We start from the raw sequence: 25962 nt of genomic DNA, 5'->3' as shown, positions 1-25962 counted from the left end.
GAAACTTAAAATCATAATTTAGTTTTTTATTTATGGATGTAGCATATTTATCACTGCAAATATTGGTATATCAATTCAAGTCTAATTGGAGTCGCTTGCTAATTCTTATTGGGCAAGCTGTTAAATGTGCCACAATGTTAGCGAACTGTCAAAGCCTTAGCCACAAAATGCTTAGAATTTTGAGGAAAATAAATTGAAAAATGTGTGGCAGTCACGCCAAAAACTGTTGCTTATGCGCAACAGTTGTGGAGCTCTTTATCTAGTCCCACACCTCCACTCACTTTCCCCTGCAGTAGTTGCCGTTTTTATGGTAAATATTTGGCGCAGGCGCCAGCCATAAACAAAACAAATAACTGTTGCGCCCGAGGCAACATTGTTGCCAAGCCAACGGCAACATTGTTGCTAAACAAACAAGCAACAGTTTCTTGCATGACTTCCGCTTGGAAAACTTTTGCTATTTCTATTTCTATATTTTTACGACTATTGATTGACCTAGGCCCAGGCGCAGCGGGTTGTTCAACTTGCTGGCAAAACCAGTTGCAGTTGGACGTAATAAATATTAAAGGCAAATTAATGTCGATAACCACAAGCTGCGCCAAACTCACTGAAGCTGAAAAGTTAAGCTATTTCGGGCTGCATTTATAAATCTGGCCGGGCATAGCTCTGTTTAGATTTCTGGAAAATGTGGCAGTTGGCATTCGGACTGCTGAGTGTCGCATCCGGCATTGTTGTGGAGCGCAACATGTTCGCCTACTACAAACTGCCGTTGCGTCTGCTCCACGCTAACGAGTCCACTTCCGGTCTGTACTATGTGCTGCAGTGCCCGCCCAAGCTGGACCAGGGCATACCCAAGCCCAGAGACATGCCAACCTGCAGTGTGGTGGATCAGTACAGGCACGAGACCAGACCCAAATCCAGGAAGTTGCAGCCTGCTGGCACCATGCTCCAGCCTCTGCCCCCAACAACTGTTAAACGCTCGCGTTGGGGCTGGCGCCAGCGTCGCAGCAAGCGACATAACCAGGACCAGGATAAGGCAACAGCGCTGCAGCATCTCGGCCAGCCGCATCGACGGCAAACCCTGCTCAAGCTGGCCGCCGATTATCGGAATTTCAGGCGCGGCAACAGCTCCAAGGGCTACCAGCACATGTATCACCGCGATGAGAGCTACAACGATCACATCTTCTACGATGAGCTTCAATTGGATGGCAAATTCCACAAGCAGGGCCAAGGAAAGACTGCGAACTGAAGGAATAGACGTCCAGTGGACAATCTGAATACCAATAACAAATTCTTAAGGTACTCAAATGGATTTGAATAAATCCCTAAATTTTATCTGTAGGTAATTGGAAGATTTTATTGTAATTTCCAAAATATAAGTAAATCCGAAACCTCAGTTATGCCCGTTTGAATATTTTTTTTAATATATTTGATTTAATATATTTTAAAATATATTATTTAAGAATAATAAAAAAAGGAGAAAGAAAGGCTATCATCGGCACGCCGAAGATCTAATACCCTTGCAGACCCAACCTTTTCATAATGCTTATAGTGCTTTGCCCGTATCTAAGAAGCACAGAGAAAATAGTTAATGCCGAGTTTGGGCAAGATATCTTGATAAACAAAATGTTTTTTCATACAAAAACTTAATTTTCGACCGATCGTTCCTATGGCAGCTATATGATATAGTGGTCCGATCTTAATAGGATTTTGCATATATATGAGGACCTTAGTAAAACTAATAATTGCCGAGTTTGGTCAAGATATCTTGGTAAGCAAAATGTTTTTTCATACAAAAACTTAATTTTCGACCGATCGTTCCTATGGCAGCTATATGATATAGTGGTCTGATTCAGCTGGTTTTCACATATGTGCTGCGTGCAACAGAAAGACAGACTTCTGCAAAATTTCATTAATATAGCTTTAATGGCTATATCGACTCGGGTGTTGATGCTGATCAAGAATATATATACTTTATGGGGTCGAAGATGTCTCCTTCTATGCGTTACACAGTTCACGACAAAATTATAATACCCTCTGCAAGGGTATAATAAAAACAATACAAAATAAAATCTATACATTGAAGATTCGTGTATTATATTCGTAACGCACAGACAGAAAAACGATCCATGTAGAATACCAATATACTCTTTTTTACTTTCCGAACAGAGTACAAAAATGGCTTTCTCTGTCGACAAGGTACCAAGTGCTCCGCCATAAACCGGTAAGAAAAGTTGCACAAACCTTCACAACAAAATGTTAATACTAAATTAATATATATATATACAAATTGTATGCAATTATTTGTTCATTCGTTTTCGCCAACGTCTGGCAAAAACATATCGTCATAGGCCACATTTTCAAAGACCTTATTCAGCATGCCCGTAAAGCATTGGGCAAAGGATTTCATTAGCCCAGGTTCAAGGCCGTTCCAGAACTCCAACCAATTTTCGTTGAAGGCCCGATTGACCGCAATCGTAAGATCCGTATTTTCCCTATATAAGTTATCAAACCAAACTATCCAGCTGAAAAGAAAATTTGATATTTTCAAATCGTATTGTGGCTTGGGCAATCGATCTCACCGATCCAGCTCAACTTTTGGCTTTAGTTCGTAGATCTTCAAATAGCGTTTGTTGTTCCGATATTCCAGTACACCCTTTATGGTCAGTTTCAAATGAACATTCTGAAAATCGGATTTCAATTTGCCCGTCGTATTCGCCACAAACAACAGATAGCGACCCAGCATATCGTAGGTTGCCTCGTGGATGACACTGGGTATGTGCGCCTCAATGATCATTATGTTTTTGGTTGGATCTCGACTGAAGCCGTCCACATGGGTAATGGTGGCATTATTGAAGCCCCTATTGACATTGTCGCGCGTGTAAAAGGTTAACCAAACAGCACCAACAGTGGGCTTGTCCAGAATCGCGACATCCTCCAGCCGGGTGAAGTCTAGCGGAGGCAGCCCAATCTCCGGTATGCCCTTGGGATAACGCTTGATCAGGTCATTAATGCTGCCTATAAGACATTTCGAGTCCCCAAAATGGCATTTCTTGATGTCCTCAGCTGCCAAAAAAATATATTTTGTATATGTATATTGTTCGAATCCTAACTGGAATACTCACGCAGCTGGGCACCCAATGCCGTCTCGTATAGCGTATGCAATACGATAATTAACATATAATACTTGCACATCTTGTGTATTGAGATTTTATTATTATTGTTATTTTAAACCAGTTGCAATTAATTGAAGTCACGACACGATGTCACTTAGAACCTGCTTTAGCCGAAGCTAAGCTGTAAATAACATCAATAGATTAGCTTTGTTTAAGTTTACAGCAAGTGCTTGTGAGCTATATTCAAAACCGGATTGCTGGTCGTACATACGGATATCAATACTACAAGAAATATACTCTTCCTGTTATAAATATACTGTTAGTTAAAGAAAATAGACAATCTGATTTATGGCTTAATAATTTATTTCAGTCTCATTGTCCTTGAGGAACATATCGTCATAGGAAATTTTTTGAAAAATATCTTCAATCATGCCTGTGAATACACTGCTAAAAACGCTCAGAAACGCCGGTTCCAGTTCATTCCAGAATTCCAACCAGTTCGCGTTGAGCACTTCGTTTAACGTTATGGTTAGATCCATGTTGTCGGGAAACAAGGTATCCAGCCAGACAATCCAGCTGCCGATCGATATAATTATCATATACTACTTGTATATATATATATAGTATATCGCAGACTCACCGACTGATGTTCACGATCGGAACTAGTTCGTAGATTTTCAGGTAGCGCTTGTTATTCCGATATTCCGGTATGACTTTCAGTTTTAATACAAACCGTAAGTTCTGAAAATCCGATGTGGACTCGCCCGTAGCATTCAGTGCGATCAGCCAAACACGTCCATTGGCTATATAGCTACCCTTGTGTATGAGACTTGGTATCTGGCCGTGAATTTCCATGGTGCTGGCCGTGGGGTCCCTACCAAAACCCTTGATGCGCGTTATTGTTGCATTCTCGAAGCCATAGTTCACTTGATTGAAGAGCTTAAACTTAAACCAAACCCCGCCAACTTCGGCATTATTCCAAATTTCCGAATCCTTAATATCCACATTATCGATGGGCTTCATGCCCATGGCGGCCAAGCCTCGAGGATAACGTTTGATCACCGCATTCATGGATTCAATTATGCATTTCGAATCGCCGAAACGGCATTTATTAATAAAGTGCGCTGGGAAGAGGAAGAGGAAGGAATCGAAAAACAAAACAAAAAACAACTATAAATTGATTTAGGCTATAGGAACACACATTTTATTTAGACTACCCACGTAATGTTTGACACTTGCACGTGATAAACAATTGCAGAATGATTGAGACGACAAATACAATACGCATATTTCGGTTTACTTGGATATGCACCATATGTTGGAGGAGAATGCACTTGTATTGGCCTCAGAGGTCGGACATTGAATAAAATCGAATGCCTATTTCTATAGAATTTTCAAAAGGCCAGCAAATCAAATTGGAATTCGCATAGTTTTATAAACCGGTTTCTCGATTCCATCAACATGGGCTTTACTCGGTTCCGCACAGAACGTATATTAATTTAACTATTTATACAATTAGTGGGGTGTACGAAATGTATACTGTATGGACATGGTACATTTACAAATATGCTGAATTTCAATATGCCATTTTATATTATATGCAAAAGTTCTTTAGGTTTTCACAATTTTCATGACGCTAACAATTCAGCATATCTATAATATTTGGCATAGCTGAGAAATCAATCCAAGCGAGTTTGACTTGTTTTTAATTCAATTATCATTATTTTTATACTTATTCGAGAGAAACATGTCATCGTATGAAACATTATGAAATATATCCTCGATAATGCTCAGGAATACACCTGTGAATACTTCCAATATGGGCTTTTCGAGCTCATTCCAAAACTCAACCCAATTTGCATTGAATATTTTATTAATAAATATTGTCAAATCGGTATTTTCTGGAAAAAAATTCTCCAGCCATTGTATCCAGCTGCAAGTCGATAAAATGTCTGATAATGTTTTCAATTAAAACTGACCTGAATTTTAGAACTCACCGATCCACAGAAATATTCGGCACCAGCTGATAGATCTTTAGATATCGCTTATTATTACGATATTCCGTTTGCACTTTCAGCGTGAAATCGAAATGAAAATTCAAGAATTCCGATTCAGAGACGCCGGATGAATTAATATTAATCAGCCAGAGTAAACGGCCCCGCGCATTATATGTGCCTCTGTATATAAGCCTAGGCAGATGGCCCTTAACTTCGATTTTCGTTAAGCTGGGATCTTCGTCGAAGCCCCTGATTTCCGTAATAGTTGTGTTCTCGAAACCATAATTGATCTGATTGAGCAGCTCGAAAAAATACCAGGTGACGCCCACCTGTCTATCATTGATGAGCACCGTATCCTTGACATCGACGACATCAATCGGCTTGAAGCCCACCGAGGGTATGCCCTTGGGAAAGCTGCGTATCAGAGCATTTGCCGTGTCCCTAATGCAGGTTGTATCTCCAAAATGGCACTTCTTGATATTCTTAGCTGCGATAAAATAAAGAGAATATAGAGAACTATCCGACAGTGCGACTCTTCTTTAACTACCCACGTAATGTTGAGCACTCGGAACCGATATAAAGCTGCAGGCACATCGACAATATCAAAAGTTTCCACATTGTAAACAAATCCAAGCACTTGCATAGTCCCAGACAGTCCGCGTTCAAGTAAATCCCAACTAAAGTATCAATATGAGTTGAACAGAAATATATCGATTATCATAACTAGTTTGTCGTAATCCACCATATTAAACTAATTAAACCAGGTCTAGCACCAACTATCATGGTGGGTTCTCGAGAAGCTTTGCAATTGAACACAACTTTAATATGGCTGGCCAGTCGTAAAAGATAATAATAACTATTAATGTTGGCATAGGGCAGCTTTTATTTTTAGCACAATAAACAATTCCCAATTACTGCAAAGATAAATGGGAAAGATATTCAATATTCAATTCATATTCGAATTTATCTTTGATCTTTTATCGGATAACTTGGATTATTTTTAAAATTATTTTTATCGGATATTTATATTTATTTTTATACCCTTGCAGAGGGTATTATAATTTTGTCGTGAAATGTGTAACGCATAGAAGGAAACATCTCTGACCCTATAAAGTATATATATTCTTGATCAGCCTCAACAGCCGAGTCGATATAGCCATGTCCGTCTGTCCGTCTGTCCGTTTGTCTGTTTCTATGCGAACTAGTCTCTCAGTTTTAAAGCTATCTTAATGAAATTTTGCAGAAGTCCCTCTTTCTGTTGCACGCAGCACATATGTGAAAACCAGCTGGGTCGGACCATTATATCATATAGTTGCCATAGGAACGATCGGTCGAAAATTAAGTTTTTGTATGAAAAAACATTTTGTTTATCAAGATATCTTGACCAAGCTCGGCATTTATTAGTTTTACTTTACTTCTCATATATATGCAAAATCCTATTAAGATCGGACCACTATATCATATAGCTGCCATAGGATCGATCGGTCGAAAATTAAGTTTTTGTATGAAAAAACATTTTGTTTTTCAAGATATATTGCCCAAACTCGGCATTAACTATTTTCCCTGTGCTTCTTAGATACGGGCAAAGCACTATAAGCATTATGAAAAGGTTGGGTCTGCAAGGGTATTAGATCTTCGGCGTGCCGAAGATAGCCTTTCTTTACGAAATCTCTTCATATTATAGGCTAAGGTTAGAAGAGCCCGAAAGCACATTAAGGTGGCTCCAATCCAAACTTGGAGACGTTAATTAGACGCCCCCTAGTTCACATTTCAGCATTCCGTAGGGCCCTATAAAAATTTCTGGATATTTACAGTCTATGTCTAGGAACTCGGAGGAAAGATTATCACATTTGTATATGGGGACAAATTGTAAAGTTTCTAACAAGGGAAACTTATAGTTATTTATTCATTTGTTTTTAAATTAATAGTTAAGATTGTAGGCTATACTATATACATTATAGCAATATGAGGAAAAACTTAAAGAAAAACATGATCTGTAAGTAGCTTGTAAGTTACGTTAGGTTAGGGGAAGAAAATACATATTGCTCTTAAGGCAATATGGAGTTAAAATTAGTTATAAGTGTATGAAGAGTATTTGTATTTCTGTTTAGATTGTTAAGGATATGAATAAAAGATATTAGATATCATGTGCTCACAGGTATATGAGAAAATAATTTAAAAAAAAAGTTAATTTTAAAAAGTTTAATATTGAGTTACGTTCGGTTCGGGAATAGATAAAAGATATTAGATCATTTATACGGGAGAAAAATAAGAATAATAATAGTATTTTTTTTTTGAGTCTCTTAATTATTTATCATTCAACTATTAGACTTGCTTATAGAAATCATCGTAGGGCAACTTGTCTAACACACGACTAATAATTGTCTGCGCCACCTGGTTAACAGCCGAGTTGACACCTTTGCGCATGGTATTCCACACATCCTGCCAGTTGTTGTTAATAAGCATGTTCATGGAGTCGCTTAGCTCCTGGTTGTCAAGCAGCTTGTCAAAGTTGACATGCAGGCTGTTTAACAATGTAATATTTAGGAATTATTTTCTGCTAATATCAGCACCTTTTAGCTTACCCCTTTATATTCACCAGACACTTGATCTTGTTGATCTTTGCATAAAGTTTCCCATCAGCTGTTCGCTGATCCTCAACTGCCTTGGCCCTGCACGTGAATTGACAACCGCTCAGTTCCACCTGCGCCTCACCCTTGCCCTGTATGGGCAACATCAACAGCTTGCCCTCCGCCTCATAGAGCCCACCCAGGCGCAACAGAGGCGTCCATCCGGCCAGCTCGAAGCCATGTCGCAACACCTTCTCGAATCCTTTGGCATGCTGGATTGTCGTGTTCTCAAAACCACACACCCTCAATGTATTGAATTTCAAGCTCAATTGCATGGGCGTATTGGGCGTGGCCTCGCTGACGACTACATCTTGAAAGTCTATGGCATCCAGGGCATCCAGTCCAATGACAGGTAGGCCCTTGGGATACTTTTGCACAATGTGATTGATGGTTTCCACAATGCAGTTCGCATCGCCGCCAGCGCATTTCTCAATCTCTGGTGCTGAAAATTCGAATATTCATTTCTTTTTCATAAAACTAAAAGTCAAAAAAAATAAAACTAGAAATTCTTGTATGCAAATCCTAAATACCTATATAAAGAGTATGTTTCTTTAGAGACAACTAAATTTTAATTTTAATTTTAATAAAATAAATGAATTGACATATATCTAAGTAGTATGTTATATCAGTTTATAATTGAGTTAATGAGAAGGAAAAAGGCTCTGCCTCTGATAAATTTTGAAACTTGTGAATATCACTGTGCATTTTTATACCCTGAACCCATTAAAAGTGGATAAAAAGGGTATAATGTAACTGTGAAAATGTATGTAAGAGGCAGAAGGAAGCTTCTCCGACCCCATAAAGTATATTATTGATCAGCATCAATAGCTGATTCGATCTAGCCATGTCCGTCTGTCTGTCGGTCCGTCCGTCCGTCTGTCCGTACGCATCAACGCAAGGATATCAGAACCTATAAGAGCTAGAGACTTGAAATTAGCTGTAGGTCCTCCGAGTGCCTGCGCAGATTGAGTTTGTTTCCGATATTCGATAACTTGCCCCGTTTCCAAACAATCGATAAAAATCGATATCGACATCCTGTTTTTTGAGCAAATTGAGTAAAAATTAAGAGAGTCGCCAAACTTGATATGTTGCTTCTAGAATATTATATATCTATCAGTATCTTTCATTTTATACCTATCGCCTCCCCTCACCTCCCCGCTACCACCGCAGAGCTATAAATCAAGTTAATAACCCAACTTATATTGTCCACCAATTTAAGCCACAACTCTAATGCAATTTACCTTTTGAGAATGCACAATATTCTATGGTACAGTAAGATATACTTTAGAAAATATCATTAAGATCGGTTAAGAAAAACCCAAAAGTTATGCGTTACACACACACACATTCATGCGCGTCTGCTTCGAATTCTATCAACAGCATTGCAACTGCGATTGTTTTCTGTGCTGCTTTTTAATTCGTTTTTTTCTCAATAATAATCAATTATTGGTGTGGCTGTTGATTAGAGGCATAGCAAATGGTGCGGTCTTTCGCGAGTTCGAGCCCTACCGGGGAAACTATTTTTTTTTTTTTGGCTGGTGTGGCTGGTAATTAGAGTCGTCAGCAAGTAATGCGGTCAGCTGCAAAAATTGATCTTGCATTTCTATATGACAATTTCCCTCTGCGATTAGCTTGTCAGATTTAAAAAAAATCCTCCAGAGAAACCCCTCTATAAATTTATATTATTTGAGTTCAGAAAAGAGTCTATACTTCTTTCTATAAATTAAAGTACAAATTTTAAAAACTTAGATCTTTTAGTATCAATTTTATTCACAATTTTATATTCTCAGTACTTCACTTACGTAGTTCGCCGCTGACAAAAAACCCGTTTAGCAGGAGCAATGTTAGGGTATACCACATTTTGGACATCCTTCTAGCTCCCGTTGACTTTTTAAGCGCCTTTCCGAAATGAACCCAAGCAATGACTGGCTCGTCGCTTTTATAATCCAATTACCCGATACGGAATTCGGAAGCTACACTTAAATGTTGTAAAAGCATTGAATTATACTGCCACCTACACTGTAATTAACACTTCACGCTTTTGTTTGATTGATTCGTTTGGGTAGCAAATGCCTCATTAGTTGTGCAGGTATTTAATTTCCCTTTCATTTAGACGTCATTCATTTAAATATCAATTACATCTACTTAAAAAGACGTGACAGAAAAGGTGCGCTTCATCAGGGGTTAATAGAGAGCTACTGGGGGATTGCTCAACTAGCGTATACCCTACAATTCTTTTTATATTAGTTAAGCAATCTACTTTAACTGCCTTTACCAGTTACCCACATTTTGACTAGTTAATCAAGCCCATTTACACTTATATTTTAGGCACAGGCTAGTATGCAAATCGAACTTAAGTTTTCTCCGCTAAATACAAAACACACATATCATTTGTACTTATGCATATTATTATTATATTTTATTTTAAATGTAATACACAACAATAAAAAACAATTTAATGTGGATAGCAAAGAGAAATATTGCAAATAAGTTTTTGACTTATTTATTACTGTGCTTTTGAATAAAATAATTTAAATGATACATTAAAAAAAACGCGTGCTCTAAAGTTAAAAAACATAAACTATTTTCGATTGATTTTCTTTTAGGAAATATTTTTGAAAAACACACGTTCTTAATATTTAAACATTTTGGATTTAAAAAATTGTTTACGATTTCTCAGTTCACAGCCTTATAAAAAATATATATATATGTTTAGTTAAAATATATGTGTGTGTGCATCAAATTATTATTATTATCAATTACAGTACAGTGAACTAATGTCTACTTTCGATGCCACATGTTTATTTTTTATCCCAGGCATTTTGCAGTTATGCTTATGGTATGATATATTACGAAATTTTTTCCTATGAATTTCCTTTTTTTCGATTTTTTGGTATACTTCGTTTATCATGGTAAAATAAATATGCTATGAACATTTATTACACTAATTCCCAAGTATTCGGCCTGAAAAGAGAGAGCGACAATTTGCCAAACAAAACCAGGGCCAGATTTGTGATGCGATGAACTAAGTGATGAGACATGGCCTTCGGATAGGGTGACAACTCTGTGCTCTTTGCGTAACGGTTTGTTAGAACAGACTGGAACCGAATGCTAGCTGATGACCACATGGCCATTGGCATTGTCCACATTGCTACTGTGGCAACTCAGCTCGTTGTTGTTGCTGCTAAAACAAACCTCCTCACTGCCATCGGAATCAGTGCAGAACAGTAATGGCTACGCATCCTCACCATCCATGATATCTGCGTCGGTGTCGGCATTGGTGGCAATTCTGCAAACGAAACATATTATGAAATTGATGAATGAGTCAATGTAGGTGTGTGTGTGCGAGCATGTGTGGGTGTGTATGCGTAAAATGAGGCACAGCTGGGTCTAATCGAAAGAACTCTAATACAAAATAGTGGCCCAACAAACACTGATCGTAACTCAGGAATTTCTTGAAGTAACAAAGACTATAAAGGGTTTTTAGAGAGTAGAAAATCCACAGCCGCAGCATAATAATGAATATTATAATAACTACGCTACGCAAAGAACTTTGTACTGATTAAACATAGTATAGGACTATCTAAAAGAATTCCGTGTTAGTAGGAAATCAACATCATAGAAATAAGAAATAAGTTTAATATACAACATTTCTATAGTTTAAACACATTAACAAATAGGCATTAAAGTAAAAGACAACTCAGAAAGAAACATCTATCACAGCGGTGACCACAAATATATGTTTATCTTTATTGTGAGTGGGGTAAGTCTAAACAGGTGTTTTAGGTCATTTATTTACTAATATACATATGTACAAAAAAGTTGAGCTACGTATAAAAACACAATTTTTGAGTAATGTACGTAAACTTATTATAAATACTTAACAGTCTAAAGAACTGAGCTATAATCAAATTAACCAAGCTTTTACTTAAAGAAGAGCACAAGCTATTCCTTACATCACTTTTAGCCAAATATACGAAATACAATCATTTTATTATATACAATCAACATTAACATAACCATAAGCATTAAGAGGCGACATTTCTTTGTAGATTATTAAAAGAGTTTATCGAGATTCCATTATCGTTAAGCGTCAGCTCGCTATAGAGGGTGGTATCCACATGTGGTTGGGTTGTTTGTTGGTTCGTTGTTTTTGTTGCCACCATTAAATGGATAAACAAATTTGGCGGCACGTGCAGCAGCCCATTTGCGAGGTTTAAATAAACAATTAAAATCCGCATTGAATTTTTTGTTAAATTAATATTTGTTTTTACTTTTAGAAATGTGTTAAGCTGTCGGAACGCTAATTAATTTTGTTTAATGTTTTTCCAAACATTTTTTTTTCAATATTTTTATTATTGTTTTTTTAAAGTCTATTGTTGCTTGCCAATTGCAAACTTTTTTTAGATCAGATTTGACCCAATGCCAAGAAAATCATTTATTAATTTAAAACATTATTTTTGCATTTTTTTTTTTTTTTGTTCAATTAGCCAGTAATTACAAATCAATCAATTCAATACACGTGTGGTTTTATTTTTATTATTTTTTTTTTTGCAGTCAGCGTCAGAAATAGTAGAGTAGAGTGGTGTACAGTATAAGAGTGGAACGTGTGTCGATGTATTTAGTATAATATACACAGAACAGTGTTGGGAAACAAATGTTGGTAGTCACGCAAACACATATAATAGAAGAGAATTTTGTGATACAAAATATAAATAGTAACAAAATTTGCAACACATTTTTTGTTGTTGAGTTTTTATTTTTGGATGAATGCAATGGATGACCGTTTTACCAAAATACCAGAAATTATCCAATAGATGTATAACCTGTACTTAGAGGTATTAAAGCTTTATATACTTAGTATATAGTTCGGTCCAGCTTCCTTCATCAACATTCGGAAATCCATTAAGTTCCATACAATGGCTCCGCGACAGCTCCAATTCAGTACTTAGGAACTAGCTTATACTTATAATAAATCAAAGGCAAGACCACTTTTCCCAGAATATACTAATAAATGCGTACTTTATTTATCAAAACTAAGCACTCTAGCTTATATGAATATAGCATGATAATTGCCATTGTGCGAGCATTATAGGTCCACAATACCAACAATATTATGACTTACCAAAAACTTATAAATACCTTTAATAGATATGAACAGCAATTGCCTAAGACAACTTAAATTCTTATTGATGAATTGTTAGTGTTGTAAGGCATGTGATTTAAGTGTTAATATCACAAATGAAATAAAGTTGGTTAACTGAACTGTAGAAATAATTATTGATCTACTTTTTCCGAAACAGTATCGAGAGGTTTGTCAGTAGTATTAGTTTTATCGCCTACAACTAAGGTAACATCACTGTGAATAATTAAAAGAAGAAGAGCATAGGCATATATATTCAATTAAGTGTTAGTCAATAAGTGTTAGAGAGAAAAGTAACCGAAAAGTGGAGCAAAGGATTAGTAGATATAATAAGACAGTAGACAGCATTAGGAGTGCTGCGAAAGTAGAAAAACCAATTGACATTAGGATAGTACAGACTAGAGATACATTTTTCAGATTAGTTACCCATATAAAGACGTAGGCAATTGTGCATGTATGTGTATGTGTGTTTTGGTGTGTGCAAGAATATTATTATGAGTACTATATTATGCATTAACATACCTGGCATACGTTGAGTTGGCATTCTTTATCGAAAAACTATTCTGGCTTGGTAACACAAAACGTTGCACCCACTGTAAATAGGAAAAAACATTCGTTAGATGAAGTTGTCTTCGATATATATGACATCTAAAGCTCTATAAAGTGCTTGCGAGCAGTCACGTAAATTGATAAACTTGAGCATGATAACTATTGCCGCCGCATACAATTTATGATTGACTGGTTAAATAGTTAATGCTTTTAGTCACGAATTTTGATAAGTGTTTGCTGATTTTCAATATAACTTACCCGACTGTTCATCAGACGCTTGTTGCCCATGCAGGCGGCCATATGTATCACAAGATATATAACGAATAGAATATATAATACAGCAAATATGCCTACATAAAGAGAGAAGCATTAGTCACTCAAGTAAATAAAGGGGAATATTATAGACTCACAGACTAGTGCCAGCATGCCGCCTTCAATTTGCAGCGTTTCCACTTGCGCCACCACAAAATACAAATTAACGCCAATTACCACAATGGTTAGCAAAATGGAAACAATTTTGTTTCCGCTGCAAAAAAAAACAATATGATGAAAAATGTAATCTTATGATAAATTCGAGATATTCAATCTCTACTCACATTCCATTCACAAATTCGCCCATTATGGCCGCGCACGATGTAAACGCTATTGTGGGTATCGCTGCAAATGGCAGCTGCAGCGACATGACCGCATTAAGTATATCATTCATATTGGTTAGATCCTCCATTTTACTGAACATGGCCAGGCAGAAGGTGGGTATTATGGCAATGCAGCGCGTGACCAGCACGCGACACCAGCGCGGCCATTGCAGATTGAGGAAACCCTCCATGGAGAACTGGCCTGCATAGGTGCCCGTCATGGTGGAGCTCTGGCCGGCAGCCAAAATGCCGACACCCCAAATGTACATGGCCGCGGCACCAAATGTGCAACCCAGAAACAGTCCGCCCTTGTACAGGTCCGCATTGATAATGTCCGTCAGATTGTGATTGTCCGTAAACGACAGCTTGGCATCCTCGTACATGGACTTGTTGGCACACACATCCAGCTGAAAGGTTGAAAGTTAGCCAACTGCTGAAAACATATGCTGCTACAGTTCACTCACCACATCCCGATTGGTCTTGCCATACATGCCATGCGCGAAGACCGCCACAACAAAGAGATTGATGATAAAGGAGACAAACAACGCTACGGAGGCCTCAATAAAGAAATAGAAATTCGCTTCGCTCACTTTCTTTGGCTGGCGACGATCCACGTCGCGTGACTGTAAAGCAAATAGAAAGAATTACTTAAGGATTCACTTTATGTTTTATCCAACTCATACCTTGACCAAAGCAGAGTGCAAATAGAGATTGTGTGGCATGATAACGGCACCCACCACGCCCACTGCCTGCAGCAGCACATCCGAATTGCAATCGGTGCACCAAGGCACAAACATGCCTTCCATCACATCAGCTTGATTAGGCGCGGAGACAATATACTGGAAATATAAAATTAATATTTAACAACAACAAGTTTGAGGATCAAAGGACAATCAGGAAGAGAGATCTGATTACGTTAGTATTGTGGGCATTACTAAAATTCATGAGAATCAATTAGAAAGGCTATCTGCTTTGTGGGACATATTGTAATGTAGCTTTTGATGATTTATATATTTTTTATGGTTAAGCTGCCGTTCGTTGAGAAAACCAATAATAATAAACGTTCACAATAAATACAATATATAATATAGAATCATATTTTTAAGTCAGCTTATGAACTATATCACCATCTTAAGAACTTGTTGTCTTTATCCAAAATAAAATTTTAAAAAATGCAGCAGTCAACAAAAAATTATTGCTTAAGCAAATCTCTACAACAACAAGAAAATTCCCTAGCCTGATTTTTTTTTTTTGCGTATGACTTTCTGATAAGGCCTTAAGCAATAATCCCGTACTTATCACATAAAGTTATAGTCCATTTCCGGCACATTCATACCCACATAATCAAATATAAATAGTTGTCATTTCTCAAAAGAAACTACTCTCTAAAGTCATTTATCTAATCATTTAACGCCCAGACGGTCCAGTCACATATGTTGAAAAACAACTGCTTACAGCGCAAACACAGCCTGTCTCTAAACAGATATATAAATAGTTTACTTATAACCAAGTAGCGGAACGAAATGGAAACAAGTAAGAGGTTCTAGTTGGGAGCTCCCGACTTGGGGATACCCTGAACCCTCTTCTTCCAACATCAAATGTCAAGTTTGGTGACTCTAGCTCTTATTATTTACCAAAATTGCCCATTAAACAGGATATCGATATCGATTTTTATCGATTGCTTGGAAACGCAGAAAGTTATCGATTATCGGCAACGAACGGACGGACGGACAGACAGACGGACATGGCTAGATCGACTCGGCTATTGATGCTGATCAAGAATATATATACTTCCTTCTGCCTATTACATACATTTGGATTTTGCACAAATACAATATACCCCTATACCCATTTTTAATGGGTTCAGGGTATAAAAAATGAGAAAATGTGTACCAGGAACGGCAATGGCAATGGGAATCGGAATGGGACGAGCTCTGCTACTGCCGTAATTGAAAGATATAAACACAAAGTACGCCCCTGACAGACGTGCACGACAATTGACGAGTGCAATTTAGCGACAATAGACACAAAAAAAGGCCATTAAAATGTATTCACATTATTGAGTAAAAAATTTTAACAACTGGAGCGCTGTGTCTAAACACTTAGTATACTTTTTGGATGCCTGACTGACAATTAATTTAGGAGCCTCTTATCAGGGGGATCTTTTTCGGGGTGATCACCCGAAACGGGAATGTTTTTATTATTGTTTTGTTTGCAGAAGCGCTAGCTTACCTCATAGCCAAATGTGATAGCCATGACCGTGATGAGGAAACCAAATAGGAACTCCAGCTTACGCAAACCATACTTATCCAGAAATAGGAACGTAAATGTATCAACAATCGTGATGAGAACGCCACCCCATAAAGGCACACTGCAAGAGAAGAAGAGATTAACGAATAATTTATCAAGTATACAGCTATAAGAACTCACACTTTATTGGATAGCAGATATATGGCAATGGCTGTGCCTATGACCTCCTGCATGTCCGAGCCAATGATGGCAATCTCTATCATGATCCAGAGTATCCAACGTGGCAAACGCTTGTACTGTCTATAGCACATCTCCGCCAGATGCAGGCCAGTGACAACGCCCAGCCTTAAGATAGTTATACCATAATTTAAATACATATCAAGTATTAAGTTTATATATGTGACACACTTACCTTGCAGCCAAGCGTTGCATAAGCAGGCCCAATATTGTGGCCCATAACAGTACCCAGAGTATTTTATATTTAGCTGCGGCACCCGATTGCAGGTCGGATTCAATATTGCCCGGATCTAGATATGCAATGGACATGAGAAAACCGGGGCCCGTGAAGGCCCACAGCTTGCGAAAACTGAAACCGATCTGTGTGCGAACGGAGATGAGTTAATATGTAAAAGTAAGACGAACTGCTCGACAAGCAGATACCCTGTACCCAGGGGGGAGGTAAACGTGTTAAAAAAATAACACATTCTTGCTTTTTATTTAATATTCAAGTACCTTTATATCAAATTTGGTCGCTCTAGCTTTTATAATATTACAGTTATGCACAAAAATAGAGGGCACAAATCGATATTTATCGATATCATTGAAATATGGGAATTTATCGATACGCGCATAATGTAGGATAGCCTTTAGTATAAATTTTAAGTGACAATCGGCCAGTTCATATAGCTCAAAATGCTAGATCTAAGGTTTTTCTTGGGTACAGGGCTTGCAATTAGGATTTAGATACCTATATTTGAACTTACATTGGTCCGATCATCGTCTGGTATGAGCACCTTCTCGTCACTGAAATAGGCCTGTTTCGAAGGCTTCAGATATGTGTTCTCACTGAGCATCTGCTGATGCAACTGGGCACTATGTGCTGCGGCAGCGGCATTTCCATTGCTGCCACGCGTGCTGCTGGAGCCCGAGGCCTGATCGTCGCCAGCGGACGCGGCGCCGGGCTCTATTCTGTTGTGATAGCCCTCGTTTAGAGACATGCTGTAAGTGTGTTAACGACACGATAATTAATATATTAATTTAAATTAATTTAACACCTGTGTGTGACAAACAGTTCAATTTCGGCTCGCAATCGGGCAGAAAATTGGGAAATGCGTCCAACTAAAATAACCTTTTTTTGTATTTATATTTACAACTTTGCACGTAATGCCTTCGCAGATAGTTATCATAATATGTATATGTATGTACTTAAATGTATCTATAATATACATAAATGCCGCACATGTTGTCTGACTTTTTTTAGCACAGGCCACAAAAAAACTTTGCCTAATTTAATGGTTTAGCTGGCCTTTCCATATAATTCGCACATCATCGCGATAGATTGAAATTCTATTGTGGAACGGAATTATCAAAATCTGAACAACAAACAAATATAAAATTAATAAAAGCCATCATTTCGTTATTATCTGCATTACGAACACATGCCACAAATAACAATTATTATGAGCTAACAGAAATAAGTAATAGCTAGGCACAAAACAGAAAATTAAAACTGTTTTAGTCTGGACCTGACGACTTGTGGATGCCCTGTTTACTTATGTTACGCTCTAATAATCTATGCTTGTGCTCTAATCAGCTTGGTTAAAATATATATATAAATTAATTTTTAAAAAATGTATTTCAATTCTAGTTTGTAGTCAAAGATGCCCCGTAGAACTATAGTATACCCTATTGTGCCTTTCAAAGCCTACAGGGTATAGAAATTCGAATGAGCTGGCATCCATAACAACTTGCCGCAAAAAAATGAAATAACAAAACAAACAAAATAATATTTCCCGGAACACTAACTAAATATCTGGCGTGCAAGTACTTTGTCAACAGACGCTGAATTGCCGTGGATTGATAAGACTTAATATAACTCTACTGGTTGTTTGTTAGAATAATATATATTATTATATAGTATTTGGTATATTTTCTACAATACATTGACTCTGCTTACGCAGGCTTTCCCCGAGTCTTAATCAATGCGATAATCTGAGTAAGAATTGATTTGATTTTAATAAATAATTGAATCTATGTTTTTAAATCTATTATTTATTAAACCAAATGAATAGTAAAGTTCCTGGGCTGAATTGAAAAGAAGTTTAAATCGAGGTATGCCTATACGAAAACGAAGTGTTTTTTTTTTCGCATAATATAAGCTGCATTTGATTATAAAATAAAAGTATAATTATAAATTGATAGGAATGCCGAGCACAATCAGGAGATGAATTCGATAATTATTTTTATTGTTCTAAAAAAGGAATTGTTTATAAACAAGAGCCAATAAATAAATAACAGAATGAGTGAAATGCTGTTTTGGTGTCTTCCGCTCATTTGTACAGCTGTGCTTGAGACTATATAAGCAATTTTCGCATAAACAATAATAAAAGAAAATAAAACATATGAACAAGTTAATAGCGAATTTCGAGCACATCATTTAAGCTGTTGCACAAGTGCACAGGTGAATAACCTGATGAAAATGCAAACATATTATATTTTTTAAATCTGATTTGTTTTTATTTCTCTTTTACTTTATTTTAATGCTTTGCGATTTTTATGCTGATTTGCCCTGCGACTTTAACACAAACGCGTCTCATCAAGCAGAGCTCTGCACATCTTGTATATATATATATATATATATATATATATATGCATATATGTGTATAAGTAGGTGCCTTGGGCATGTATGGAGCTGGTTGGAAATACCCGACGTCTGGTTCACCTTGACAAAGCGTTGCGCTGCTTTCCACATCGCTTCATCGAGTCGCTGTGGAGCTCGGGCTATACGAATCGTCTAATTATGTTTGGCGCCTTTTAAAGGCCTCGCTGAACATGGAATTTTCATTTTATGGTAAATTGTGACAACTCCGAGTGCTAAGTTCTACGAAAGGCATGTCTTGCCACAATTTTAAATAGACCAACTTGTGTATACAGCTGCCACATATTATTGTTAAACTTCGCCATAACTCTACTCGGAAGCATATCAGCTATTAAGAGTGTTGAAAAGTCGCCCATAAAAAAGTGTTAAAAAGTCGCTCGTTAATAGCGATAACTGTTTTAACAAACATAGGCATATTTATGGATATTTATAGCATAAACTATGCCAGAGACTTATCTTAACTTTACAGCTGCTTTAAAACAAGCGTTAATATTATAAAATTCTCATTCGAGCACCATAAACAAAATATCATTTTTTTGAATCAACAAGAAAACTAAACTCTATCAATTATTATTTAAAGTAATCGCAATGTTTTAAATATATTACCCTCATTTGATTTAAATACTTATTATTATTGTTGTGCATGCCTACAATATTTGCACATACTCTTTGGTTAACATTTCTTTGTTCTTTAGACCAAAATTAGAATGCTTTCTTTCCATATTGCGTTGCCAAATTGTTGCTGTTTATATAAAAAAAATAAGCAAAAGAAAATTTCTGCTATGTCAGCATCTTGCGCTCTTTAAACTGCGTAAATAAATGATATTTAGAAAAAACTAACAGTAATTTCATAAAATATCTAATAAAACCTCAATTATTTTTAATTTTAACTTCTGAACAAACAATATCTAGACGCAATTAAAAAAAACAACTACTTATATAATATCGCTAATCTTTTTTAATTATGATGATTGTATATTGACAATTTTCTGCAGCAGAGAACAATAAAAGCCAACAGGCTGAATTAAATCTTCTTTCTTTTTTTTAATTCGCATATTCATGCATATTCCATAATAATTGCGTTATTTCAATTCAGCTGGGAATTTGCGTCCATTGTTCAGGTATGATCTTTCAGATTGGGACAATGCTTATCAACAGCAATGGGCCACATAATAAATTATTAAACAGTCTGGCAACTGCCCTCTACAACAGAGAACCAGATATAAAGCAAATACAATCGGTATGCCGAAGATCAAATACCCTTGCAGATTGACTAGACCAATTTGACTAGAAACATGCAGAAAGGGGCATGGCTATATCGACTCAACTTCTAATACTGAACAAAAATATAAATATATATATATTTATATATATATTATATATATTCATTCATATCATATATATTCATATATATATATATATATATATATATATATATATATGTATATGTATATCCCGCAGTCTCCCGTAACGCGGTATACATTTCGTCCGAAATTTATAATAGCCTCTGCAAGTGTATTCTAGGCAATATTCTCTTCAACTAATTGACCATCTCTCTCTCTCTCTCTCTATCTCCCTCTCGCGTATAGCCGGTGTGTGTGCGTGTGTTATAGCTCTCAGCATTTTTTTTGTTCGTTTTTGGCGCACCTGCCTGCGCACTCACACACAGGCACAAATAAAACACATGGCGGAAAGGTAACAAAAAATAAATGCAACCATAAGTCATTAGAATAGCACATTATACAGTTAATTGCATATTGTTTAATGAAGTCTAGCACAATGTACAAAAAATAATTAACTTAAACGACACATACTTGCGACAGCTCGATGATTAGTAGGCGGCAGTAAAATTACAAAATAAACTATTACACGGCGACGTTATAGATGAATATTTATGCAGTTGTTAATTTAACACACACACACACAGAAACACAATCTAACCGAACTAAATAAGAGTTTATTGCGCTTAGTAATGCATAGCCAAATGCACGAAATTGCTTTTGTTGGAACCAATTACAAGTTCGGTGACGTTGACCGTTCGCTGCTCGGCTCAACTTTTGGAACGATTTGCCAGCGTCAGAGCTTCAGCAGCGTCTGCCACACTTTGCAATTGTTAATTTTGCGCGAGCTGTATTCAATCAATCGCACGCGCAACATCCGCAACGCGTTCAATTGTTTGTTTTTATTATTTTTGGCGTCTTTTTTTTCTTTTCTTTTTCCTTTAATTTATGTTGAGCAATATTGTGATTGTGATTGTGGCTTGTGCTTTAACGCACCCAGCTGCTTTCTTTTTCATTCGCACTCACGGCCAGACTATTTACACCAAAAAACAGCTGTTCACACGTAGACCAAATTCAACTCAATTAGGGATATGTACTATCGATGTATCGATACATCGTCTTCTGTTATTTAGTCCAGGCGAACAGCTGTGCGACCGTCGTGCTCGTCGTCGTCGTTGGACGTTGAGTGACTGCTAGTGCAAGCCGTTGCCGCAATATATATAATATATGCATAGTATATTCATATTGAACGTAACTGCGCTCACGAGCCGCACTGATAGCGTCTGTGAGAGAGCGAGCCCGACATTTTTGATGGGGGATTTTCTGATAATGTCTTATGATTCGTTATGTTTGCTCTCGAAAGGACAAAGGCAACCTGCATTATCGAACCCGCTTAACGTTCCAGAAACAATTCCATTACAATAAAGACCGCTATCAGCGAACTCCTCCCAGCTATCTCAATTTGCATAGGTTCGCGCTTGTCTGCATGAGCACATCCAGCCATATTTATCTAGGTCTACAATCATTTTGACAGACAATTCGCATTGATAACTCGAACGTTTTTCGCTACACGCACACGTTATCATAATCCCCTATTAACATCTAGTCGGCAACAGCTCCCAATAATTTGTACAGACAATCTTTCGATATGGTTGATACGATCCATATAAAACACAGAATGAATTTAGTAAACCAAAATCCTGCTCCACTTAATTGATATATAATTGTATATTGTATATAATGTGTCAGAGATAAGGGATTGATATATGCATGTATGGGCGAGCAGATATGATGTAAAAGAACCCCCATAAAACATAGTCACATGTTTCTTTGTCAAGACATGATTCATTCACTTTACAACTGATTAATGCGAGAATGTGCCCACGCAAATGGAAAGTGTTTCAATATTTACTTGCACGCCATTCCACATGTTATTCGCAACCAAAGTTACAAATCCATATATGACGTACAGTCATGACCTCCATTATAATCTATACACGCTTATAATTTCAATGGATAATGTCACCTGGAATAATTATGTAATTATGAAAATTCCAATTTAAATAAAATTCACGATATTTTCAACATCTTGTCAAGCATAAGACTTATTTTATATAGTTACAAATAAACTTTATTATGCTTTTCTTTATCAAAAGAACAGACTTTTTGCTGTCCGAGTGTCTTTAACAATCTTAATGAAAACATTTATAGACTATATATAAGTGAGCACACTTTTGACACATTTAGTTAAAAACATTTCAGACAATTCAAAACACATACAATTACAATTTGCACAAATAATTTTTTAAAAACTTTTTGCTAAGTATAAAAAAGAGTATAAATAGTTTTGTTTTGGCATATTTTTTTAAAAATACGCACATAAAAATACAAAAGAATGTTAAATACAATTTTGTAAATCGATAATGAATGATATATATGATGTATATATAAAAGAAAATGGAATATATTGCGTGCGGGGCATGAGAGAGCGTTGTAAAATGTAACAGAAAGAAAGAAATTTACATAAAATAATTTCAACAACAACGTCTCTTCGTTGTAAATAGAAAACATTAATAAAGCATGAACGCTATATAATTATAAACGATGACTCAGTATTTTGATTTAAGATGATTTCGCTGTTTAAGTAGTTATTGTATAATTTGATTTTGTTCTTGAAAATAATTTCAAATGAAAGCCTTCGCCTGCGCTAGCATTGCCAGCGATTAGGAGCTTTGATTGATAACTTGCACATAGTTGGCTGGAAAGAGGCCATAACGATTCTTGCACAGGCCACGCCACCAGCCGTCATCGATTTTCTCAATGTGTGTAACGACATCATCGGGATCAAAGGATATTTCATCATCATCAGCTGCCTGGTAGTCGTATAATGCAATTGCATGTGTTCCGGTGTCCTCTAGATAGTCCGCCAAATTGTCTGAATTGGCATAGATGGCCTCTTCGGACGCACCCGCTGAGCCATTTGCTGCTGGTGTGGGTGATGCAGCAGCTGGCATTGGAGACGCCGACTTGATCTCCGCCTGGTTTTGATAGAGCGGCTCCGGCTCCGGCTGTGGCTGCGGTTCTGGTTGTGACTGTACCTGCACCTGCGCCTGCGGTTGAGGCTGCGGCTCTGGTGTGGTCGTCTGCTCAACGGCTGACACATGAGCTGGCGATTGAGGCTCGCTTGACGGTGGCGTTGCCACAGTCTCAATCTCTATTTGGGGCACCACATCCGGCGGTGGTGCACTGACTTTCGGCTCTGCTGCCACAATCTCTTTGGCCACAGCGGCTGTCGGTGCGGCGGGCTGTTCAACTACAGCCGGCCTAGCTGCTTCGACGGGCGCTGGCTCCTTGGGTATGACAATGGGTTCCTTGCGTGCTGGTGGCGTCTCTGTAACCGGCGATTGCATTTGATTAAATGCACTAATGGCATTGCCTATGCCACCGGAACGTCCAGTTTGTATGGCTGTTCGGCTGCCCTTCACGGGCGGCGTTCGCGCCTCTTCGGCAGATGGTAGCGGCGTGTTCTCCACAATCGTTTGCTTGGCGGCTTCCTCGCGATCGCGTTTGTCTTTAGCTTCACGCAGACGCTTCTGTTCTTCGGCACGCTTGCGAGTCTCCTCCTCGGAGTTTTTGGCCAAATTCTCGAATTTGGCACGCAAATTTGACGGCTTGGCGCCCTCAATGATGGGCTTGACTTTGTGATCCACCTGACTGGCGTGCTTTTGCGGCGCCTCAATGTGATCCCAGCCAACGGCTGACTTATCCTTGCGATCCTCCTGCACGCCAAACTTGCCGCCAAAGCCTTTAGAGTAATCTGCAAGAAACAAGGTTTAGTTAACTATTAAGGCAATTGCTATTAGAGGCTAATCTCACCCTTCTGCGACTCGTGTTTCTCCACCTTTTCGATGTGATCCCAGCCTAATGCTGACTTATCCTTGCGATCTTCCTGTACGCCAAATTTACCACCAAAGCCCTTAGAGTAGTCTACAAAGGGGTTATTTATAAATGAAATAATTGCCTCAAGAGGTTTTTGCTACGACTTACCCTTTTGGGATTCGTGCTTTTCCACCTTTTCGATATGATCCCAGCCCAAGGCCGATTTATCCACGCGATTCGTTTGCACGCCGTATTTGCCGCCAAAGCCTTCGCTGTAATCAACTTGCGAGGCGTGCTTGTCCACTTTGCCCTGGTAATCATGGCCCACCGCCGATTTGTCCATGCGATCCTTTTCAACGCCAAATTTTCCACCATAGCCGTAGCCGGCATTTTGATCCTTTAACAATTGTTTTTTCATGTTCAAATCCGATTTTTCCGTCTCTTCGCGCAGCTTGTCCATGCTGATGTAGTTTGTTATTAAATATTTATAACGGTACGTTGACCTTAAAAGTGACTCACTCAATGGCTCCACCTCCATCGCGTCCGCTGCCATCAATTGTCTTGGAGCCCCAGCGCTGCTCTTGTTCGCTGACATCGTTAACGAAGTCGGGATCTGTTTCCCAATCATCGTCCTCGGCTGCGCTTGTTGCTTGTATCTGATGGCCGGCGGTTGCTTTCCACATACTGGCTAATTCTTATCTGCATTCAACGTTGGCACCAAAGATAAAAAACAATGACAGGTTTTTTTTCCAAAGAAAAATGTTGATAGTGCAGGGAGGGGCTGGTTCCGTCGAACTTTGAAATGGCACCCTTTGTGCATGTACTTACGGAGGTTAACTATTTCTCAAGTAAGCAGGATTTTGCAAAGATGAGAGCTAATTTTGTAACACTTAAATTTGAATTCTTAAGCTTTAAACAATCAATTTAAATGCTATGCAGCTCCACAGCACACAAGTTATTTTTAATGAACCGGTCGAATAATCGAACTTGTGGAATCAATTTACTTTCGTTCTTGTGAACTGCATCATGCGTTGTAGTTCCAGTGCTGTACAACGCTTGAATGCAAAGTGCGCGGTAACAGTTAATGCCTCCACGCATTTGAAATTTCTTTTAATTGTCAAACATTACTATAGCTAGGTATAATAACACATATTTTATCTTTCGCAGATAAGACCTTTATCAGCATCAGTCAGCTTCCAGTCCAATGATTCATACACTGCTATTTTACGAAGAAATGTGTGTGTGTAACATGAGTGCGCAAGTTGAGATCAAAAATAACAAAAGCGTCCGAACTTTGTAAGCCATACACATACACATACATGTATGTAAGATTGAGAGAGCTTTTCACAACGCAGTCATTACAATATCATGACGTAATTATATGACAACAAAGCTCTCTGCTCTCAAACGGTTGGTCTTACAGCCGCCGGCTAGGACAGGGCTGCAGTGATGTAGCTCCGAAAATGAATATTCTTTTTACTGATGAAGAATTGAGATTGTTTGTTTTTAATTTCAAATTATTCAAAAGAATTTATATTTTTTATTTTTGCATATTTAAGAATCAATCTTTTTACTTTTCCATAAATTAAGCAAAACTGCTGAACAAGA

General features: G+C 37.6%; 7 protein-coding genes across 9 annotated transcripts; 1 reads left to right on the top strand and 6 right to left on the bottom strand.

Annotated features, from left to right (window-relative positions):
• The first annotated feature begins 682 nt into the window (after positions 1-682).
• LOC115763812 lies at positions 683-1301 on the top strand. The gene has a single exon (XM_030706562.1). The coding sequence runs from the start codon at positions 683-685 to the stop codon at positions 1244-1246; it is 564 nt and encodes a 187-aa protein (XP_030562422.1). The 3' UTR covers positions 1247-1301.
• A 744-nt stretch (positions 1302-2045) lies between these two features.
• Positions 2046-3286, bottom strand: LOC115763774 (protein takeout). Its single transcript, XM_030706493.1, has 3 exons — positions 3123-3286; positions 2580-3063; positions 2046-2522 (listed from the first exon to the last, which is right to left on the bottom strand). The coding sequence occupies exons 1-3, from the start codon at positions 3190-3192 to the stop codon at positions 2306-2308; spliced, it is 771 nt and encodes a 256-aa protein (XP_030562353.1). The 5' UTR covers positions 3193-3286; the 3' UTR covers positions 2046-2305.
• A 169-nt stretch (positions 3287-3455) lies between these two features.
• LOC115763727 (protein takeout) lies at positions 3456-4446 on the bottom strand. Its single transcript, XM_030706422.1, has 3 exons — positions 4335-4446; positions 3754-4237; positions 3456-3689 (listed from the first exon to the last, which is right to left on the bottom strand). Exons 1-3 carry the CDS (start codon positions 4426-4428, stop codon positions 3467-3469), a joined length of 801 nt encoding a protein of 266 aa, XP_030562282.1. The 5' UTR covers positions 4429-4446; the 3' UTR covers positions 3456-3466.
• Positions 4447-4811: 365 nt separating this feature from the next.
• LOC115763728 lies at positions 4812-5762 on the bottom strand. Its single transcript, XM_030706423.1, has 3 exons — positions 5662-5762; positions 5111-5597; positions 4812-5046 (listed from the first exon to the last, which is right to left on the bottom strand). The coding sequence occupies exons 1-3, from the start codon at positions 5726-5728 to the stop codon at positions 4824-4826; spliced, it is 777 nt and encodes a 258-aa protein (XP_030562283.1). The 5' UTR covers positions 5729-5762; the 3' UTR covers positions 4812-4823.
• A 1306-nt stretch (positions 5763-7068) lies between these two features.
• LOC115763792 lies at positions 7069-9619 on the bottom strand. The gene is made up of 3 exons (XM_030706522.1): positions 9543-9619; positions 7696-8182; positions 7069-7634 (listed from the first exon to the last, which is right to left on the bottom strand). The coding sequence occupies exons 1-3, from the start codon at positions 9607-9609 to the stop codon at positions 7436-7438; spliced, it is 753 nt and encodes a 250-aa protein (XP_030562382.1). The 5' UTR covers positions 9610-9619; the 3' UTR covers positions 7069-7435.
• Positions 9620-10438: 819 nt separating this feature from the next.
• Positions 10439-21663, bottom strand: LOC115763686 (protein Malvolio). Of its 3 annotated transcripts, none has more exons than XM_030706367.1 (12): positions 21010-21663; positions 17301-17535; positions 16730-16914; positions 16498-16662; positions 16300-16438; positions 14751-14906; positions 14532-14690; positions 14029-14474; positions 13843-13958; positions 13691-13782; positions 13406-13476; positions 10439-11029 (listed from the first exon to the last, which is right to left on the bottom strand). In XM_030706367.1, the coding sequence occupies exons 2-12, from the start codon at positions 17532-17534 to the stop codon at positions 10975-10977; spliced, it is 1818 nt and encodes a 605-aa protein (XP_030562227.1). In that variant the 5' UTR covers position 17535; positions 21010-21663; the 3' UTR covers positions 10439-10974. The 3 variants fall into 3 exon arrangements, with proteins under 3 accessions (XP_030562227.1, XP_030562226.1, XP_030562228.1); XM_030706366.1 differs by lacking the exon at positions 10439-11029 and adding an exon at positions 11478-11841; XM_030706368.1 differs by lacking the exon at positions 10439-11029 and adding an exon at positions 11858-12137.
• Positions 21664-22837: 1174 nt separating this feature from the next.
• LOC115763815 (hematopoietic lineage cell-specific protein) lies at positions 22838-25325 on the bottom strand. The gene is made up of 5 exons (XM_030706567.1): positions 25183-25325; positions 24874-25053; positions 24523-24815; positions 24352-24462; positions 22838-24292 (listed from the first exon to the last, which is right to left on the bottom strand). The coding sequence occupies exons 2-5, from the start codon at positions 25035-25037 to the stop codon at positions 23199-23201; spliced, it is 1662 nt and encodes a 553-aa protein (XP_030562427.1). The 5' UTR covers positions 25038-25053; positions 25183-25325; the 3' UTR covers positions 22838-23198.
• Positions 25326-25962: the final 637 nt, after the last annotated feature.

This window comes from Drosophila novamexicana, unplaced genomic scaffold (assembly GCF_003285875.2).
Source record: "Drosophila novamexicana strain 15010-1031.04,08,12 unplaced genomic scaffold, DnovRS2.1 tig00000770-arrow-pilon, whole genome shotgun sequence".
NCBI classification, from domain to species: Eukaryota; Metazoa; Arthropoda; class Insecta; order Diptera; family Drosophilidae; genus Drosophila; species Drosophila novamexicana.
The sequence above is the reverse complement of the archived record's forward strand: the minus strand, read 5'-3'. Positions and strand labels throughout refer to the sequence as shown.